We start from the raw sequence: 21,076 nt of genomic DNA on the forward strand, positions 1-21,076 counted from the left end.
GGGCCGGCGCCGCGGCTCACTAGGCTAATCCTCCACTTTGCGGCGCCGGCACACCGGGTTCTAGTCCCGGTCGGGGCGCCGGATTCTGTCCCGGTTGCCCCTCTTCCAGGCCAGCTCTCTGCTATGGCCAGGGAGTGCAGTGGAGGATGGCCCAGGTTCTTGGGCCCTGCACCCCATGGGAGACCAGGAAAAGCACCTGGATCCTGGCTCCTGCCATCGGATCAGCGCGGTGCGCCGGCTGCAGCGGCGGCCATTGGAGGGTGAACCAACGGCAAAAGGAAGACCTTTCCCTCTCTGTCTCTCTCTCTCACTGTCCACTCTGCCTGTCAAAAAAAAAAAATAAATAAATAAATAAATAAATAAATAAATAAAAAATGCCTTGACTTCTGGGATTTAAAGGCCATAAAGTTACAAATGAGTCTTCCCTCTAATGCCAATTTTTCCCACTCCAGACTTCAGGTGCCCCTACAGTTTCTGCTTTCTGTTTCGCATCTGCCACATAAATAGATTGAGTCTATAATCATCTCATCTCCATTCCCAACTTTTACTTAAAATAATTTTTTATTTGAGAGCTAAAGTTTCCATTCACTGGTTGTTCACTCCCCAAATATCTGCAATGCTGAAACCAGTGGCTGGGAACTCAGTCCAAGTCCCTGAAGTGGGCAACAGGAATCTAATCGGCTGAGCCCTCAACACCTCCGCCCAGGAGCTGCATTAGCAGGAATCTGGAGTAATGGGTTGGATCTGGAATCAGGAGTCAAATCAAGACATTCCAACATGGCATGTTTTATTCCCCACCTTTTTTTTTTTAAGATTGATTGATTTATTTGAAAGTCAAAGACACAGGAAGAGGGAGGGAAGGAGAGAAAGAGAGAGAAGGAGGGAGAGAGAGAGAGAAGGGGGGAGGGAGAGAGGGAGAGGGGGAGAGAGAGAGAAAGAGAAGAGAGAGAGAGAAAGAGAGAGAGAGAGAGAGAATATGAATCTTGAATCCAATGTCCAGAAGTGAGCCAGGCGCCAGGAGAGTCATCCAGGTCTCTCAAGTGGGTGACAGGAGCCCAGACACTTAGACACTTGAGCCATCTGCTGCTTTTCCCAAGCCATTAATAGAGGGCTTTATGGCAGCAGAGCAACAGGAACAGAAACCAGCGTCCATATGGAAAGCTGGCATTGCAGGCAGCGGGTTTTTTTTTTTTTGTAAGATTTATTTTATTTATTTGAAAGACAGTGTTACAGAGAGACATAGCAACAGAGAGGTCTTCCATCTGCTGGTTCATTCCCCAATTGGCCACAACGGCTGGAGCTGTGCCGTTCCGAAGCCAGGAGCCAGGAGCTTCTTCCCAGGTCTCCCACGCGGGTGCAGGGGCCCAAAAACTTGGGCCATCTTCTACTGCTTTCCCAGGCCATAGCAGAGAGCTGGATCGGAAGTGGAGCAGCCAGGACTAGAACATTTTCTTTCAAGCCTCATATTTAGGCCATTCTCAAACTATGATATTGAGTTTTAAAAGTAATTAGGACAATACTGCATCTTATATATCATTAATGCAAATTAAAAATAAAACAGAAAACATCACTCCCTGCAGGGTAAGAGTAATAGAGCTTCAGGTAACACTGAATGGGAGACAGTGAATATTGATGAGGAGGGGTGGCTGAGGGAATGAGACTGATAAGCATGAAAGATGTACACAACTAATGAGCAGCTGATAACCTCATGTTCTTTTTGCTTTGTTAAAACAGGGGGCCAGTGCTGTGGTATAGTAAGCTTAGCCTCTGCCTGTGGTGCTGGCATCCCATATGGGTGCAGATTCGTGTCCTGGGTGCACCACTTCAGGCTGCTCTGCTCTGGCTGTTCCACTTCCTATCCAGCTCTCTGCTATGGCCTGGGAGAGCGGTAGAAGATGCCCCAAGCGCTTGGGCTCCTGCACTTCTTCGGGAAGAAGCTCCTTGCTCCTGGCTTCAGATCAGCCCAGCTCTGGCCATTGCAACGCAAACCAGCACCCACATGGGATGTGGGCATCGCAAGTGGCACTTACCCCACTACCCCACAATGCCGACCCCCAGAGAAATCTTTTGAATGCAATGAATGTAGCAAAGCCTCTTTCCGGAATTCATACCTTGTTACACATCAGACAACTCACCAGTGGATGGAAAACCTCTTTCTGTCTCTTCCCCTCTCTCTGTCTCTCTCTAAATCTGCCTCAAATAAATAAATAAATAAATAAATCTTTTAAAAATAGTTAAAAGCAAATATGAACAAATATAATTTTTAACAATGTGGAAGATGGCCCAAGTGCTTAGATATAACGTCCAAGTGGCCAACACTGCGGTGCAGCAGGTTAAGCCACCATCCCATATCTCAGTGCTGACTTGAGTACTGGCTCCTCTACTTTTGATCTACTTTCCTGCTAGTGCACACCCTGGGAGGCAGCAGGTCATGGCCCAAGTGCTTGGGCTGCAGCCACCCCGGTGGAAGGCCCTGGCTTTGGCCTGGCCCAGCCCCAGCTGCTGCAGGCATTTGGGGCATGAACTAGTGGATGGAAAATATATTTATTCATTCTCTCTCTGCCTTTCAAAGAAATAAATCTTTATAGGAGATACATAATATCTGAGATACCGTGGATTTATAATATGAGACTTCTATGTTTACTACAACAGTCTGTAGCTGGAATTTTAAAATGAATAAAAAAATCCATGAGTTAAAATATGCGATTTTGGGGATTGTGAAAGGGTAGATCTGAAAAAGTTTTCATTTTTTAATCAAGTTATTGCTCTATGACTTTTCTATCTCAGCTTAATTATGGCTAAGTACTGCCTGTAAGTAATTCACACTGTGATAATGTGAAACCTATCAGTATCAAATCAGGTAAAAGCTATGCACTGAATTTTCTTTCTATCTTTAATCTCGTTATCTCCATTTTCTCATTCCCAATGCTACGTATCTGTGCATGTTTGGTCATTTGAATTTGTGATGACTTATCTACATGAAATGTAGAACTCTGGGAAACAGACTTTCAAGGGCTCCTGGCCCCAGGGCTACTTGTGAGGAGTGGGCATGGGGGTGTGGCCTCAGTGTCCCTCGCCGTCCAGCATCTCTTTCAATGACTCTGGTTTTCTTTCTCTCTTGTTAAAGGCCTCCCAATTACTATTTTATACTATGGCCGTCTTTTCTATTTGCCCCTCAATTTCCTTTTTTTTTTTTTTTAATATTTATTTATTTATTTATTTGAAAGGCAGACTAACAGAGGCAGAGCGAGAGTGAGAGAGAGGTCTTCCATCCACTGATTCACTCCCCAGATGGTGGCAATGGCCAGAGCTGCGTCGATCTGAAGCCAGGAACCAGGAGCCAGGAGCTTCTTCTGGGTCTCCCACATGGATTCAGGGCCCAAGGACTTGGGCCATCTACTGCTTTCCCAGGCCATCGCAGAGAGCTGGATTGGAAGTGGAGCAGCTGGGACTCGAACCGGCGCCCATGTGGGATGCAGGCACTGCAGTCGGTGGTTTTTCCTGCTACACTACAGTGCTGGCCCCCTCAATTTCCTCTTGTGATAGTCTGTTCCTTGTAGGCCCATACTCAAAGAAGTAATCTAGAATTCATCACTCCCTACCTTTTAGTAAAACTTTTTCTTTTTGCTTCTTTTGATGTTGATGATATTCCCAAATGAAACCCTACCTTTCCCCAGGACAGATTATTATATCATGGCTTCTAACAGCCTAGGCAATGAAAGCCTTTTTATTATTGCTTTTCTACCTCATTTCCAATGACAGTATTGTTTCACTTTTAATTTCCAGACAAAAGCATATAGTTGTGTATGGATTATGTCTACAGTTCTAGGTCATCTAGTTCACAGTTATTGAGGAATTCATAAAACATGGTCTTTATTCTCCTTTCTAGAATACTTAGAAGTTGATGGTTATGAAAATTAATTGGCACCAAGAATCCGAAGTAGGCTGAAGAGATCAGAAGTCCTTGAAGTTGATGCAAGTGGGACATAGTTCAATCCGATGTCAACCTTGCACCGTTAAAGCAAAGACCAAGTAAGTGTGTCTCAAACGGAAAACATTTAAAGCATTTGTTAGATTTATTTACTCAGAGTAGAAATTATGGAAGCAAGAAGCTTGGTAAGTTTAATGGCTGTGAGAAGTCATTTCTTTTTATCAACTGTGAAGAAACTCATGCAGGACTAAGATACGTGTAGTGAATATAGGAAAGTCATCAGCAAAAGTCTCAGCTCATTGTACAGCAGACAAATCTTCTTAAAAAACTTCTTTAAAGATTTATTTTGAAAGAGTCACACAGAGAGAGGGAGAGACAAAGGAGCACGCACAGACAGAAATCCTGTGAGTGCAGTGACTGTAACAAAGTCTTCTCTCAGACATCACAGCTTATTTTTTTTAGTTGTTTCTGTTTTTGCTTTTGTCTCCAAGAAGCAACATCTTCTTCCCATCCCCCATATGGGAGGTGGGCCCCAAGGACCATATGGGAGGTGGCCCCAAGGATCGGGGCCCCGCAGCCACTTTGGGAGTTGGAGGTAGAGGCCTGGTGGTCCTTTCCAGGCCCACTGGGCATGAGAGACATTCAGAGGGCCCATGCCCTGCTGGGGGGAGGTTGGCTGTAGTGTTCTTGGCCCCAGACACCCAGGAACAGCTGGGTCAGGTTAGAGGCTGTGGAGCCCGGCCCTCCAGGAACAGCTTATTATTCACTGAAGAAATCATACAGTAGAGAAATCTTGTGCGTGTAAAAAAAGGAATGTACAAAATTCTTTAGTGGAAAATCTCGCCATATTCCTAATTAGAGAATTCATATAGGTGAAAAACCCAAACGATACAGTGAATGGACAGATCTTGGCAAAAATATGTGAAGATATTTGTGTCCCATATACCACACGGTGAACCTAGGAGAGGAGGATTAAATAGTCAAGTGGATAGGATTACCTGTCTGTGGATAGCAATTAGCTATTCTGTTCTTGCTGATAAATTCGTGAGCAAAGTGGCCATGGGGGCAGGGATGGAAGTTTTGCATGAACTTGGCAACACGTACCATGTGTGAGTGCCAGTCTGCCAGTGGCGATGACTAACACTGAGTCCCCAGTCAGCTGCTACTCCCCAAGATGAGCAGCCGGCTACCTTGCGGCTGGTTGATCACCTTGGACTGCTTCTAGTGTGGAAGATGCAGTATTTGGTTCTTACTGTAATGGACACGCAAGGCTAGTTGCAGATTTGGCTCCCCTACATATAAGACTTCTGCCAAACCTACCATTTGTGGGTTTACCAAACGACTTATTCATTGTCATGGTATTCCACACAGCATTGCTTCTGATCCAGAAACTCAGTCTCTAACAAATGAAGTGCACTATGGGCCCATGCACGTGTAATTGATGGGTCTCAACAAAGTTCCCCATCATCCAACCGGTTCTGTTTCTGTGGTGGAACTCAGAAGATGATAAGCACAGTCATGCATCACTTAATAATAGACAGTGGTCCCCCAGATTATAACAGTTGAAAATTTCCAACTGTACCTTTTCTATATTTTCATATTTAGATACACAAATACCACTTTATTACAGTTGCCTACAATGTCCAAACATAAACAGGCTATACCATTTTTTTAAAAAAAGATTTATTTATTGGGGCCAGCACTGTGAAACAGTGGGTTTACACCCTGGCCTGAAGCACCGGCACCCCATATGGGCACTGATTCGAGACCTGGCTGCTCCACTTCCAATCCAGCTCTCTGCTATGGCCTGGAAAAGCAGCAGAGGATGGCCCAAGTCCTTGGGCCCCTGTGCCCATGTCGGAGACCTTGAAGAGGCTCCTGGCTCCAGATCGGCACAGCTCTGGTCGTTGTGGCCAACTGGGGAGTGAACCATTGGATGGAAGACCTCTCTTTCTGTGCCTCTCCTTCTCTCTGTGTGTAATTCTGACTTTCAAATAAATAAAAGAACTACTGCTTTCCCAGGCCATAGCAGAGAGCTGGATCGCAAGTGGAGCAGCCGGGACTCACACTGGCAACCATCTAGGATGCCGGCACTGCAGGTGGCAGCCCTACCTGCTATGCCACAGTGCCGGCCCTACTATACAACTTACATTTAAGTATACTCTGATATCCGCACAATGACAAAATCACCTGATAGTGCGTTCCTCAGACCAGGTTCCATCCTCAAGTGCTGCACAAGAGCATATAGTGAAAGGCAAGTTACTATCACTCCGTGTATTTGTAGTCTGTGTCCCACGGCAGCCACTGCGTTTTCTTTGTGTATATATACATGTGTGTGTATACACACAGACACACTTCTTACAATGTGTTTTAAATTCAATGTTATTTATTTGAAAGGCAGAGAGAGACTTCCCTTTCACTGGTTCACTCCCCAAATTCAGCAAATCATGGCTAAGTAAAAGCCAGGAGCCTTGAACTCAACCAGTTCTTCCGAGTGAAAGGCAGGGGCTCAACTTCTTGAGCCCTCACTTGTGGCCTTCCAGGGTGTGCACCAGCAGGAGGCCAGAGCCCAAGAAGCAGAGTCAGCAGTCGGGACCCCAACCCAGGCGCTCCATGGACGCAGTCATCTTAACTGCTACACCAGATACTTATGCTGCAGATATACTTTTATAAACATAGAAAGTTATTTGTACATATACAAGGAGGGTTTCAAAAGTCCGCGGAAAAATCGTAAAAAACGCCACGCGGGCCAGCGGAGTGGCGCAGTGGGTTAAGCAGCCAGCTGTGAAGTCAGCATCCCACACGGGTGCTGGCTCCTGTTCTGGCTGCCCCACTTCTGACCCAGTTCCCTGAAAAGCAGAAGTTGGCTCAGAAGTTTGGGGCCTGCCCCCTGAATGGGAGACCCGGAAGAAGCTCCTGGCTCCTGCTCCGGCTGGGGCGTGAACCAGGGCACAGAAGACCTCCTTCTGTCTCTTTGTAACTCTGCCTTTCAAATAGGTGAGTAAATTAGAAAAAGCGCTACATGGATTTTAAAGAATCTAGCGCCCGCCAAGGCAAGCTTATCTTTTAATTTCATTTTCCACGGAGTTCTTGGAGTCCCTTCACGGTACACGCATACACACACGTTTCTACGTGTGCGTGAAGTTTGTTTCACAGAAGCGGGTGCCCGCCGCACCGACTCGCGTTCTGCCACCGGCGTGCGGCTCCGCGTGGTGCACCCCGCGGCGCGTCCTTGAGCACCCCTGGAGCACACGCAGGAATGCCTGGAGTCCACGCTGGAGCTGCTGCGTCGCGGGAAACAGGTGTTTAAAATGGAAAGACCCTGCCAAGCCGCCCTCCAAGGCGTAACTGCTATTTTAACTCCGACCCGCGGCTCCCGCACTGGCCCGGGGCTCCCTCAGGGCGCCCGTCTGTGACCCAGCGGGTGAGAATGACCTCCGAAAATGGTTTCCTCCAACATCCCCCACGTTAAAGGCAAGACGGACTTCCGTACACAACAGACATCTGCATTTCAAAGGAGGCTCTGGGACTCGGACGTCCGTCCCTTTTGCCCCAATGTAACATGGCGCTGACCAGCACTACTTCCGTGATCCCCGGAGATGAAGTCCTCCCGGCCAGCACCAAAGATGGCGTCACCGCCCGCAGCCTCGCGTCAGCGCACGCTCCGAACCACACACACGCCCGCTCTCGGTGGCCCTCTCGGCTCCGCTCTAGCCGTCGTTCTCGGTGGGCGCCGGCGGCAGCCAATCGCAGGCCTTGGATGCCGGCTGGCCCCGCCCGCGGATCAGCTGAGGGCTCCGCAATGTCTGTTGACAGCAGCGGCGGCGCCGCCGGTTCCGGGTTCGGCGCGGGGCGGGGGGTAAGCGGGGCGGGCGAGGGGGCCGGGAGGGCCGGCGGGAGGACACGGCCGCGGCCGTGGCGGGGAGCCCGCGGGTGTCTCGCCTGGCCCGGGGCGGCGTGGGCGTGGGCAGCCAGAGGCAGGCCCGCGGGGGAGGAGCAGCGGCCCTGAGCCTCTGCCTCCGCGGCCGGAGGGTCCTCAGCGGACGCTTCCGGGGTCTCGTCAGATGTGAAGTCGATGGAGCGGCCCGAGCGAGGCGAGCAGCCGCCGCAGCAGCAGCCCTGGGGGAGGCTCCGCCGCCTGGGCGCGGACGAGGGCGAGCCGCACGTCCTCCTGTGGAAGCGGGAGTGGACCATCGGGCGGAGGAGAGGTGCGGGGCCGGGCCGGAGGGAGCGGGCCGGGGCCGGGCCGGGCCGGGGCCGGGCGGGCGGGCGGACAGAGCCCCCGGGGCTGCGGGGCGTCTTCCCCGTGAAAGGGGCTCGGTGAGAGCCGCCGTTGGTCTTGCCTGCCCAGTCGCTCTTCCTTTGCTCCTCGTTCCAACTTTGTGAAGCAGCTGCAGGAATGTCTGCTCCGGGATGCAGTCTCGCCACGTTCGTTGCTACACTAACCGTTAGGGAATTCAATCAGAAATAGAAAACAAGGAAAGTTGGAGTCCCCGGACTTGGGAAATTAAGCACCGTAGAGTTAAGAGTTTATGGGTTAAACCACGGAGGACATAGGAGCACACCTGGAGACAAATGGAAAGCGAAATAGAATGCGCTGGGGCCAGCCCTGTGGAGGAGGGGCTTAAGCCGGTTGATGTCCCGCTGCTCCACTTCGGATCCAGCTCCCTGCCGACGCCCCAGGAAAGCAGCGGAAGATGAGGGCCCCTGCACCCACGTGGGAGACCCGGAAGAAGCTCTTGGCTCCTAGTTTTGGCCTGGCCCAGCCCTGGGCTTTGCAGCCATTGCGGAGTGAACCAGTGAATGGAAGATCTCTCTTTTTCTTCTTTCTGAAACTGTGGTGTTTAAATAAAAAAGAGTATACCGAAACGCATGGGATGCGGCTAAATCAGTGCTCAGGGGGAAATTTATAATTGTGGTGCTAATATTAAAGAAGATCTCAAGTCCTGACTTCTGGAACATTTATTCAGCAAATATGAGAAGCTAAGAATTTAAACAATCACATGGGAGAAAGTTCTCTCACCCCCCAACAGATTTTTTTTAAAGTTAATTTTACACTGTTATTGTCCCTGACAATTTTTTTGTGCTGTCTTAAATTCTAATATCAAGGTAAATTATTTTTTACAACTTTGAAAGTATTTGCATATCATTAGAAGTTTTGGAAAACTTTTTTTTTTTTTTGATTTGTATATTTGAAACTAACAGAAAGAGAGAGAGGGATCTTCCATCTGCTGCTTCTCTCTTCAGATGGCTGCAACTGCTGGAGCTGGGCGGGTCCAAAACCAGGAGCCGGAACTTTCTCCAGGTCTCCCACGTGGGTGTAGGGGCCTAAAGACTTGGACCATCCTCTGCCGCTTTGCCAGGCACATCATCAGGGAGCTGGACTGGAAGTGGAGCAGCCGGGACTCGAAACAGCACCCACATGGGAAGCTGACATTGCAGGCTGCAGCCCTATCTGCTATGCCACAATGTAGTCCCCAAAATGTGTTGTTTTTTATTGATACACAAGGCAGGGGGGAGAAGAGTGGAGGCCGTGAAGACAAGCTACTTAGTTTTTCAACCCTTTACCAACTTATAACTTGCTTTAGGCCAACAACACACCTTTCTGTGCCTTCGTACCTACTTGGTAGAGTTGCTGTGAGGGTTACATGATCTCATACATGAACTACTGAGAAGGAGCCTGGTTTTGAGTTAGCACTTAACCTTACTCATTATTATACATGCTAAGATACTACATTACTTGTTCAGCTAAGATAGCAAAAAACATGTTGCTGAGTTATTAATAGAAATGCTTTCAGTGAATGTATTAATTATATTACCATAGAGCACATAAAGGTTGTTGTATTATTCTGTTTATACTACTGTAATAAAACACCACATTTTGCTTGGCTGAAGCAACGAAAGTTTGCTGCCTATGGTTTTCGAGGCTGGAAAGTCCCGGGTCAAGTGCAGGGCAGCCAAGTGGATTCCTGGTGAGGGCCATCTTCTGGCTTGAGATGGCTGCTCTCGCTGTGTCCTCCATGGTAAAGACAGAGAGCTCGTTTCTCATACTCCTCTTAAAAGAGCATTGGTTCTGTCAGGTCAGAGTCCCGCCCCATGACCTCATTTAATCTTTATCACCTGTTCACAGGTCCTGTTTCCAAACACCATCATGTTGAGGATTAGGACTGCAGCATGTAAACTGTAAGGAATTACTAACATTCAGGCCGTAATAGTTGTAAAACTGGATCATAGTTATTTTCTAAAGCAGTCTGCAAGGCTGCCGCATGCAAGGTATAATTTTGGGGAACAGTGCGCTGATACTTAGGGAGGGATCCAAGAACTGCACCTGCCCAAAGAGCTCCCCATGTTCAGGGAGTGGCAGAAATGCACCACCCGTGCAGGAGATTTCACGGCATGCAGCGCCAGTGCCAAAGTAGGGCTGTAGCATAAAGTGTCTCCATTCTGAATTAGAATGCTCGTGCTCCAGCAGGTGAGATCCCTCTTAACCACCGCTGTGACGCAGTTAGGGACAGGCACTGAGTCGGGTTACAGGGAGGCCATACTGGCAGTTAGGCTCAGTGGGATGAGAAGATTGCTACCTGAGGTGACACTCACTTGGGATAAGTGTAACAAAGTACTTTAAAAAAAAAAAAAAAGATTTATTTATTTGAAAAAGTTACAGAGAGGAGAGGCAGAAAGGGAGAGGTCTTCCATCTGATGGTTCACTCCCCAATTGGCCACAACGGCCAGAGCTGCGCTGATCCAAAGCCAGGAGCTTCTTCCCGGTCTCACACGGGTGCAGAAGCCCAAGGACTTGGGCCATCTTCTACTGCTTTCCTAGGTCACAGCAGAGAGCTGGATTAGAAGTGGAGCAGCCGAGTCTCGAACCAGTGCCTATATGGGATGCTGGCGCTTCAGGCCAGGCGTTAACCCACTGTGCCACAGCGCCGGCCCCAATAAAGTACTTCTGATAATATAGACTGCACAAGTCAATTTTTAATCATTCATTTTAATGGAGGTGTAATTAGCATGATAAAGTTGACCTCTTTTGGTCTTCAGTTCCATGAGTTTTCAGAAATATGACGACCATTACAGTCATTTTCCCTCTGCCCTGGCTCCTGGAAACCACTGGTCTTGTTTCTATCTCCGTAGTTCTGCTTTTTTCAGACTGTCATCTGAGTGGAGTCAGCAGTGTCCTCCTACAGTCTCTTGTGTCTGGCTTCTTGTCCTTGGCACAGTGCATTTGAGATTAGCTCTGGACTGCTGCATGTGCAGCAGTTTGTTCCTTTTTGTTGCTGGATGGTATCCATTCTTTGGATGTGCCTTCCTTTGCTACCAGCTGATGGACATTTGTATAGTTTCTTGTTTTTGGCCATGGGAAATAAAGCAACTATAACAGGTCTTTTTACAGTTTTCTTTCTCTTAGCTAATTTCCTGGGAGTAGATTTGCCGGGTCATGTAGTGAGAGTTTAAACTTGGTAAGAGTCTGCCAAACTGTTTCTAAAGTGGTTAGACCGTTGTGCAGAGTGTGAAAGTTCCAGTTTTCCCACTTCCTGCGTGGAGACAGCACTTTGTGATCAGTTTTAGTAAACGGGGCATCTTTTACATAATGGGGTTTCAAGAAGGCTCAGAACATAGTCCTTGGCCCCTGACTTTGGACTAACTAAACTTAGGTGCTTTGTAAATTTCTTCATGTTTTGCTTGATCAAATGTTTCCTTAAGTATGTATGGTGGAGACCCTACATTCAAAGCCAATACTTCAGTAAAACAAAAAGCAAAATGAGGTTCCCACATGATCACACCCATAGCTGTCTGCAGTGTCCTCTTACCCTCTCTGTTTTAGGTTGTGACCTTTCGTTTCCCAGCAATAAACTGGTCTCTGGAGACCACTGTAAACTTGTCGTGGATGAAAAATCTGGTCAGGTGACACTGGAAGATACCAGGTGAGCACTTGCTGAACTTCTTTTCTGTTTCCTCTTGAAGCTTACAAAGTTTCACTTTTGAAGGGAGTATGCTTTGTGCCATGGCTGAGGAAATGTGAGAGAACTCTGCTCGTTTTCCTTAATGTACTAGTTAATTAGTTTCTCAGAGTATTAGAAGATGTGTGTTTTGGTTTCCAGTGAGGGATATTCTGTGATTCTTTAGTGGTGTGTACAACTCTCAAATTCAAATTCAAACAGACATAACTCAGAAATAAGACTTGAAAGACATTGGTAAATTTTTGGTTCTTGAAAAACCTATTCAAGTTTTACTTCTTTCCTTCAAGTCAAAAAAATCTTTCTTTAAAAATTAGTAAGTTCTTAAATAACCTAATTAGTATAAAAGTCCCACTCATTAAAAATAGGTTTGTAAGTATATTTATTTTGCATAAATGAGATTATACATATTACTATTGCCATATCTGCTTTTATCACTTAAAAAGTTTTAGAGAGTGTACCATGTCAGCACTATCTTTTTTTTTTTTCCCAAAGATTTACTTATTTATTTGAAAGTCAGAGTTATACAAAGAGAGAAGGAGAGGCAGAGAGAGAGAGAGAGAGAAAGTCTTCCATCTGCTGGTTCACTCCCCAACTAGCCATAATGGCCAGAGCTGCACTGATCTGAAGCCAGGAGCCAGGAGCTTCTTCCAGGTCTCCCATTTAGGTGTAGGAACCCAAGTGTCTGGGCCATCTTCTGCTGCTTTCCCAAGCCATAGCAGAGAGCTGGATTGGAAGTGGAGCAATGGGGCTCGAACTGGCACCCATAGGGATGCTGGCACTGCAGGCAGCGGCTTCACCAGCTGTGCCACAGTGCTAGCCCCAACACCATCTTTTGATAATGTGTTTGTTGCTTTCCTTCCTGGTAGATACTGATTTTGATTTTGTTCTTTTATAAGTGACAACACAGAAGTGACTTTTCTGCACACTTTGCATTTGTGTATTTTCTTGGGATGGTTTCTTGACAGGGAGTGTGTCTATTCTCAACTTGGTACAAGCAGCAGTATGTACCTTTCCCACTTGAGGATTTTAATTTATTTTTTATTATTTTATTTATTTGAGAGGTAGAGACAGAAAGAGATCTTCTGTCCACTGGTTCACTCTCCAGATGGCCGCAATGTCTGGAGCTGAGCCGATATGAAGCCAGGACCCAGGAGCTTCTTCTGGGTCTCCCATGTGGGTGCAGGGAAGTAAAGGGCTTTCCCAGGCCATAGCAGAGAGCTGGATTGGAAGTGGAGCAGTGAGGACTCCATCTGGTGCCCATATGGGATGCAGCACTGCAGGTGGTGGCTTTACCCACTATGCCACAGCGCCAGCCTTGGATTTTTTTATTTTTATGAGCATCAGGTACTGTGGGAACTAACAAGTGCAGGGACGGAAAACTGGGAATAGATTCATTAGGAAAGACTGATCCTTCTTTCCCTGCTCCGGTGTGTAGCAGAGCAAGCTGGCAGCACAGTGTAGAGATCCAGAGCTGTCTTGCTTGCATCAGGGATTGGCTTCCCCACACTGGCTGTATGACACCATCAGTGTCCTGGGGTGCTATAACAAAGTGCCACAATCCCAGTGCTTAAACAACACAAATGGGTGGTTTTTTGGCACAGTGGTTAAGATGCTGCTTGAAACACCTGCATCTCATATATGAGTGCCTAGTTCTAGTCCCAGCTCCTTCACTTCCAGTCCAGCTTCCTGCTAATGCACACCCTGGGAGGCAGCAGGTAATGGCTCATATACTTGAGTCCCTGCCACCTACATGAGAGGCTCAGATGGATTTCCAGGCTCTTAGCTTCTGACTGGCTTAGCCCTGGCTATTATGGACATTTAGGAAGTGAGCCAGTAGATGGAAGACCCCTCTTTGTCTGTCTCTATGTCAGTTTCTCTCTTCACCTTTTGAATAAAACTAAAATAAGCAAAATTTAAAAACGCACAATTTACTATCTTATAGCAGTGGAAGTCCAGAGTCCATAATGGGTCTCATCGGGCCAAAGTGAAAGTTTAAGCAGGCCTGGTTCCTTCTGGAAGCCCCTCGGGGAAAATCCGTTTCCTGCGGTTTCTATTCCCAGAGGCCTTTGTTCCTCGACAGAAGAAGGCTAGAGGGGAAAGAGGAGAGTCATTCAGAAGGAACCCCGTGTTTGGAGGCTCAGAGGTGTAAGCAGATCTTAGGTGGTCACAGCAATGGTGAATGGCAAAGCCAAATTAGACTTTGGACTTTAGCCTAACAGCAATGAGAAGACACTGAAGGAATATAAGCAGAAGAGTGAAATAGTCACATTTTTGTTTGTTCAGAAAGAGTGTGAGAATGGATAATGAGGCAAAGCTTGGAGGCAGGAGCCCTAGCTCTCGTGATAATTGAAGTTGAAGTCAGCACACTGTGGCTGCTGCTGCCTGTTTTACACATTTTACTGGAATGTCGCGATGGACATTTATTTTTGCACTGTCCTTGACTGCCCTTGGGCTGTAACAGCAAGGCAGAGTAGTTTTAGTAAGGACCATGTGATGGTAAAACCAAAGCTATTTACTCTCTGACCCTTTAGAGAAAGGCGTATGGCTATTTGAAAGCCTGGTGTATTTGTTCAGTGTACCATGCCTCATTGTCGTCATCCAGCTAACTCCTGCTTTCCTACCAGGTCTCCACTCAGAAGGCCCTCCCTGGGAAGTGCCTCTTGTCTGTCCCCATCACCCCTCATGCCTAGAACTCTTGCCCTGGCCTCTTCCAGTTGACTTGACTCCCCAGCAAGACCACAGGTTCTGAGTGTGCACACCATGTCCTCTTTCAGTTGCTAGCCCAGCATTTATTTTGTCTCATCCCAGAATGCATCTCTTAAAGGAGGGGTTATTTGAGGAATGAACTGATGGAGGTCATGACTGTTGGAGGGAGGGAGTGAACCTGTGCTGGATGCACCCCGAGAGTGGCTGGAAATGAAAGGGTGGTGCTGCCGATGAGGCTTCAGATCTACCAGGAGGCAATGGGAAGGAACCTGGCATTGGAACAGCAAAAATGTTAGGACAGGTGATATGGTGATATAGTTGTTAGTAAGGAAGTAATGGGCAAGTTTTTCTTAAGAGAACTGTAAGTGTGCCATTTAATAATTTTACCATTTTTTGTGTATGTTAAAAATGGTGATATTGAGCTACTTTCCTGATAGTTTAGAAATTTTTTTTTAATTCCAAAGTATTTGAATTAGGATAACTTGTATTTTTGTTTTCTTTACAGCACCAATGGAACAGTAATTAATAAGCTGAAGGTTGTTAAGAAGCAGACTTGTCCTTTACAGACTGGGGATGTCATCTATTTGGTGTACAGGAAGAATGAACCAGAACACAGTAAGAGAGAGGAGCAGTTACTGGGGTTAGACACATGCCTAAGGCAGTGTACCGTGGGGAAGTCTAGCTGACCCTGCGAAGTATCTTCAGAAAGAGAAGCTGTGGAAATGTATTTCCTGTGGGAATGTTACCATTGGCAGCACTCCCCTGATTGTTTATATAGATTTGGTGTAAATGCTGTCTGTTGGAGAGTGGCATGCTGACTTTACAGTTGGAGCCAGGCTTCAAGAACATGGGAGTAAGTCTCAAAATGGCAGCAAGGAGCGATGTGTGGGAAGAATCAGAGCTGTGGGGAAGAAAACCTGGGAGCAGGAGCTTGGAGGTCACTGATGGTTCTGGTTTTGGAGACTTTCCAAGAGACAGCCAAGATTAGACTGGGTTCCAGTAGGACCTTCCCAGCTTCAGGAGTCTATGTTTGTGGAAGAATGAATTAGGACAGGGAGAGCTGTGGGAGTCCTTTGAAGGGCACCTATAAATGTTTAGAGACTATTGAAGGTGAGGAAGAAGAGGGATATTGTTCTTTAGGTTGTCTTCAACATAACCAAAACCAGCCTCTTGCCACACAGAAAGATCTTGTGTCTATTCCTAATAGAAGTTTGAAATTATGAACAGAGAATAGATCTTTTACCTTAGTCTACCTCTGGATGCCAGGCGTTGTCCCTTCAGGGTTTTTTTTTTTTTTTTTTAATTGGTAAAGCTATTTTGGATCATTGTTTGAAATCTCTTAAATAGGTATATGTTGCTACTGGCTGCTAAGTCCAGATATTCAGTAGAGACAGACTGTGAAATGATGGAGGAAACGAGAAAAATGAGTTCTATATACGTGGCTACCACTTCTCTGATTTGATTAATTTCCTTTTAGATGTGGCATACCTGTACGAATCTTTAAATGAAAGGCAAGGCATGACACAGGAATCCTTTGGTAAGTGAGATTGTAGCAAAGATGTGGATGCATATGCAAGCCTTTTGAATTCTTGAGAGAAGAACGCTCGCCCCACTGGAATGTCTTCCCTGAAGCAGTGGTGCCCACCTGAGCCCTGAGTGTGTGCTCCTGCTCCTTTTGTGGTTACAGAAGCTAATAAAGAAAATGTGTTCCACATGACCAAAGATACCTCAGGTACAGGGCGAGGTGATGGTGCCCAGGTCCCACCATCGTCACCCCCAACTCAGGCGTGCTTTGAGGAACCACAGCCATCAACGTCGACATCGGACCTCTTCCCCACGGCCTCTACCTCTTCCATGGAGCCTACTTCTGCAGGGCGAGAGCATTCCTCCTGTTCCGGTGAGGTGGAGAGTTTCTATTCACTTCTCATGAGGTCACAGTGATAGTTGCATAGTTTTTTGTTCATTGATACTTACCTGTATTGTTACAGAGACGGGTGAGCCACAAAAGAATTGCATAGGCTGTTGGTGGTGAGATTTCTGTAGTACATACTGACTTATTCTGTCCCCAAGAGAAATGCTGCAGGTCAAGTCCACACCGAGTATTAGTCATGATTTTATTGAGAGAGAGTTCATATACCATAAAAATCACCCAATTGAAGAGTTCACTTGGTTGTTTTTAGCACATTGACAGGGCCATGCAACCATTACCATAATTGCAGAACATTTTTTTGTCACCTCAAAAAGAAATCCATATTCAATAGCAGTAATTCCTCTCTTGCTTCTCCCTCCAGCCCCTGGAAACTACTATTCTGCTTTCTGTCTTTAGATTTTTGCCTATTTTGGACTTTATGTATATATGGAATCATCATATATGGTCTTTTTGTGACTGACTTGTTTTTCTTGGTGTAATGTTTTCAGTGTTCGTCCAGAGTAATATACTTTTTTTTTTTTTTTTTTTTTGACAGGCAGAGTGGACAGTGAGAGAGAGAGAGAGAAAGGTCTTCCTTTTGCCGTTGGTTCACCCCCAGTGGCCACTGTGGCTGATGCGCTGCGGCCGGTGCACCGTGCTGATCCAGAGCCAGGAGCCAGGTGCTTCTCTTGGTCTCCCATGCGGGTGTAGGGCCTGAGCACTTGGGCCATCCTCCACTGCACTCCTGGGCTACAGAAGAGAGCTGGACAGGAGGAGGAGCAACTGGGACAGAATCCGGAGCCCCGACTGGGACTAGAACCCGGTGTGCTGGCGCCGCAGGCAGAGGATTAGCCTAGTGAGCCGCGGCGCCGGCCCAGAGTAATATACTATTTAAAGCCATTTGTATGTATTCTGTTCTTTACCATAAGAACTTTTTTTACCTTCCTCCAAAATCATTGGAAAAAATTCAGACAATTTAGGTGCAGTATGATGCGTTTCTCGTAGGTGTTGAGTGGATTGTGTGTACATATATATTCCCAAAATTGGGTCACACTATATATACTAATTTTTTTAGTTTACTTTCTTAGCTATACGGGTGTAGTTTTCTTTCAGATTATCTTTAGAATTAGATTTGAGAGGCCGGCGTCACGGCTCACTAGGCTAATCCTCCGCCTCGCGGCACCGGCACACCGGGTTCTAGTCCCGGTCGGGGCACCGGATTCTGTCCCGGTTGCCCCTCTTCCAGGCCAGCTCTCTGCTGTGGCCAGGGAGTGCAGTGGAGGATGGCCCAAGTCCTTGGGCCCTGCACCTGCATGGGAGACCAGGAGAAGTACCTGGCTCCTGCCATTGGATCAGCCACGGCGGCCATTGGAGGGTGAACCAACGGCAAAAGGAAAACTTTCTCTCTGTCTCTCTCTCTCACTGTCCACTCTGCCTGTCAAAAAATAAATTAAATTAAATTAAAATTAGAATTAGATTTGCGGCCAGCACCGCGGCTCACTTGGCTAATCCTCCGCCTGCGGCGCCAGCACCCCGGGTTCTAGTCCTGGTTGGGGCACCGGATTCTGTCCCAGTTGCTCCTCTTCCAGTCCAGTTCTCTGCTGTGGCCAGGGAGTGCAGTGGAGGATGGCCCAAGTGCTTTTGGGCCCTGCACCCGCATAGGAGACCAGGAAGAAGCACCTGGCTCCTGGCTTCAGATCGGTGCAGTGCGCAGGCCATAGGGGCCAATTGGGAGGTGAACCAATGGAAAAGGAAGACCTTTCTCTCTGTCTCTCTCACTGTCTAACTCTGCCTGTAAAAAAAAAAAAAAAAAAAAAAAATTAGATTTGCAACTTGGGAAGAATTGAGATTCCTAAAAATGGTATTTTCCCCTGTTTGTTAAGTTCTCTGATGCTCTTTAGTGAAGTTTTATAGTTTTTTCCCACCCAAATTTAGGGATGATCCTTGTTTATTCCTAGAATGCTTGGTCTCCTATTCTCACATTGTATAGCAGTCTGCAGATTTGAGACAGAAGAGCCTTCTCAGATCCCAGGTAGAACTTCACATTCTGTTCCGTGCTGCCTTTTTGTCTTGAGTTTCCAAGCTCGTTGCCAAAGCTTTGGACATCACAAGCACACTGCATGGCAGGAGCCAGGGGAGCCTCTGGAAAAGGACTTTTGTTCCAAGTCCCCGTCAGATGATCAGCACAGTAAGAGAAGTCTGTCTCAGAAGACTGCTCCCTCCATCTCCTTGACTCTGCCACCTGGTGCTGCTCTCTACCTCTCAGTGCTGTAGTGGGGTTTGGGAGGAGAGCAGCAGGCATGGGGGCTCAGCGCGCCTTCTCAGAACTGAAAGTCTTTCCATACGATCGGAACCTATTTCCATTTTTGTTAATCTGGTATTTTTACTTCCTAATACTCCTCTGTAATACAGTCACCCCTCCTTATTTGTTACCTTCCTCGAGGCCTCATAGTGTCTGTCCTCCGTCCCTTTGGAGAAGCCTCAACTCCTCAGCAGAAGATCCTCTCTTCTCAGATGAATGACATTCTAGCTGTCTGAAGAGTATCATTTGGATGTGTTGATGTGGCCGTGGGGGGCACCCGTGAAAGAGATCGTTGGATGCTCAGTAGAGTTGCTTACTTGAAAAATGGCCTGTGGACAGTGAGCACTGTTCAGTCTTCACCCACCACTCCTGGAGATAAGATGAACAGCTTGGTCCAGACCAGCGACTGAAAGGGTTTATACCAAAGTGTAACTCTACCTACTCCAAGGCCCTTTGAGTTCACCTCTGTTTTAACATCACTGTGGGGGCTGGCACTGTGGGATACAGGTTAAGCTGCCACCTGCAGTGCTAGCATCCTGTATGGGCTCCAGTTCGAGTCCTGGTCCTGGCTGCTCCACTTCTGATCTAAGCTCCCTGTTGAAGCACTTGAGAAAGCAGCGGGGGATGACCCAAGTCCTTCGTCTCTTGCCACTCATGTAGGAGACCGGAAGAAGCTCCTGGCTCCTAGCTTCTGCCTGGCCCAGCCCTGTCCATTATGGCCATTTGGGGAATGAACCAGTGGGTAGAAGATCTCTCTCTCGGTCTCTCACTCTCTTTCTTTCTTTTTTTTTTTTTTTTTTTTTTTTTTTGACAGGCAGAGTGGACAGTGAGAGAGAGAGACAGAGAGAAAGGTCTTCCTTTTGCCGTTGGTTCACCCACCAATGGCCACTGTGGCTGGCGTGCTGCAGCCGGCGCATCACGCTGATCCGAAGCCAGGAGCGAGGTGCTTTTTCCTGGTCTCCCATGCGGGTGCTGGGTCCAAGGACTTGGGCCATCCTCCACTGCACTCCCGGGCCATAGAAGAGAGCTGGCCTGGAAGAGGGGCAACCGGGACAGAATCCAGCGGCCCGACCGGGACTAAAACCCGGTGTGCCGGTGCCGCAAGGCGGAGGATTAGCCCAGTGAGCCGTGGCACCGGCCAACTCTCTTTCAAGTCAATAAGTCTTTTAAAAACAACAACAACAAACATCACTTCAAATTCACAAGTGAAAAAAATGCTTGCCATGCCATTTTATTGACCACCTGGATGGTTGAAGTTCTACAGTTCTCTAGACCTGTGTACCCTTCACGTTTCTGTCCAGGTTCCTTAAAACAGACACGAGCACAAATGAAATGTTACTGACTGTCCACAGCAGTTCCAACACCTGATGGCACACCCCTTGTGATGATAACTCAAAGAAGCACAAGTAATACGAACATTCAGTTCACTGCATTGTAGCCTAAGAGCATTTCCAGTACAACAAACACAAATAAGGAGAAAAGTTAAAAGTATTTTGGATTGAGGACACCTCTCCAACTGCCTGCCTGGAAAAGACAAGCCATGACTGTAGCTCCATAGTATGCGTTTTCTGGATCTTGTAAGAAGCTCTTCAGAAATTAAGCACAGAACAGCTCTGGCCTATAAATAAACCTATTTTACCAGTAAAATTATTTTCTATTCTATTCCATTCATGTGCGTAGCACAGTGTGTGGCCTGAGTTAAAGTGTTTTATTAATTTTCTGATAATGTTTAATTTGTTGAAAGAGTGATACCTTCATAAATTGCATATATAATTTTCTAAAAATCTGTGTCCCAAGTGTAGACACACTAACCAAATAGTTATAGTTAATACTGCCTGAATACCTATAAACATAAGGTAGTGCACCAGATGATTTTGTAAGTTGGTAGCAGGTTTTCAGCCCCACAGCTGTCAGAGAAGTACCATTCTTGTCATCTTCATTGTGGAGATGGGAAGCCTGGCTGGGCACAGAGAACGCTCCAGAGCATAGTGCAAGCAAGTACTAGGACCAAAGCCAACCCAGAAAGCTCTTTTCCCATTGTACACAAGTGAACTTGTTCCCAAAGTAATTCATTTTGCTACTAGAGACCAATTTCTGTTTTCAAGAAGCAACATTGATGAGTTGAGTATTATAAACTGTGTACATATTATACTCTAGGGTCGTATACTAGGTCTCCATTAAGATTGAGGCTACTGGAAAGTTTACCTGTCTTTCTGCCAAGCTCATGGCGACTGTTCTTATACTTCTTGCTCATGTAAGGCAGGACT

At 46.9% G+C, this 21,076-nt stretch overlaps 1 protein-coding gene across 5 annotated transcripts in view; it reads left to right on the forward strand.

The window, feature by feature from the left end:
* The first annotated feature begins 7,648 nt into the window (after positions 1-7,648).
* Positions 7,649-21,076, forward strand: part of CHFR (checkpoint with forkhead and ring finger domains) — a 36,220-nt gene continuing 22,792 nt past the window's right edge. For 2 of the 5 annotated variants that reach the window (XR_011385104.1, XM_002722484.5), the window contains exons 1-6: positions 7,649-7,790; positions 7,996-8,139; positions 11,757-11,856; positions 15,104-15,213; positions 16,076-16,135; positions 16,286-16,495. Coding sequence is in view for 4 of the 5 variants with exons in the window: in XM_002722484.5 (XP_002722530.2) it covers positions 8,007-8,139; positions 11,757-11,856; positions 15,104-15,213; positions 16,076-16,135; positions 16,286-16,495 (613 nt within the window). In the remaining variant the exon portion in view is untranslated. Of the gene's footprint in view, positions 7,791-7,995; positions 8,140-10,061; positions 10,115-11,756; positions 11,857-15,103; positions 15,214-16,075; positions 16,136-16,285; positions 16,496-21,076 lie in introns of all 5 variants that reach the window. The other 3 variants (XM_070065701.1, XM_002722485.5, XM_008250023.4) reach the window with 3 other exon arrangements.

The sequence above is a fragment of the Oryctolagus cuniculus genome, chromosome 21 (genome assembly GCF_964237555.1).
Source record: "Oryctolagus cuniculus chromosome 21, mOryCun1.1, whole genome shotgun sequence".
Lineage (NCBI taxonomy): Eukaryota > Metazoa > Chordata > Mammalia > Lagomorpha > Leporidae > Oryctolagus > Oryctolagus cuniculus.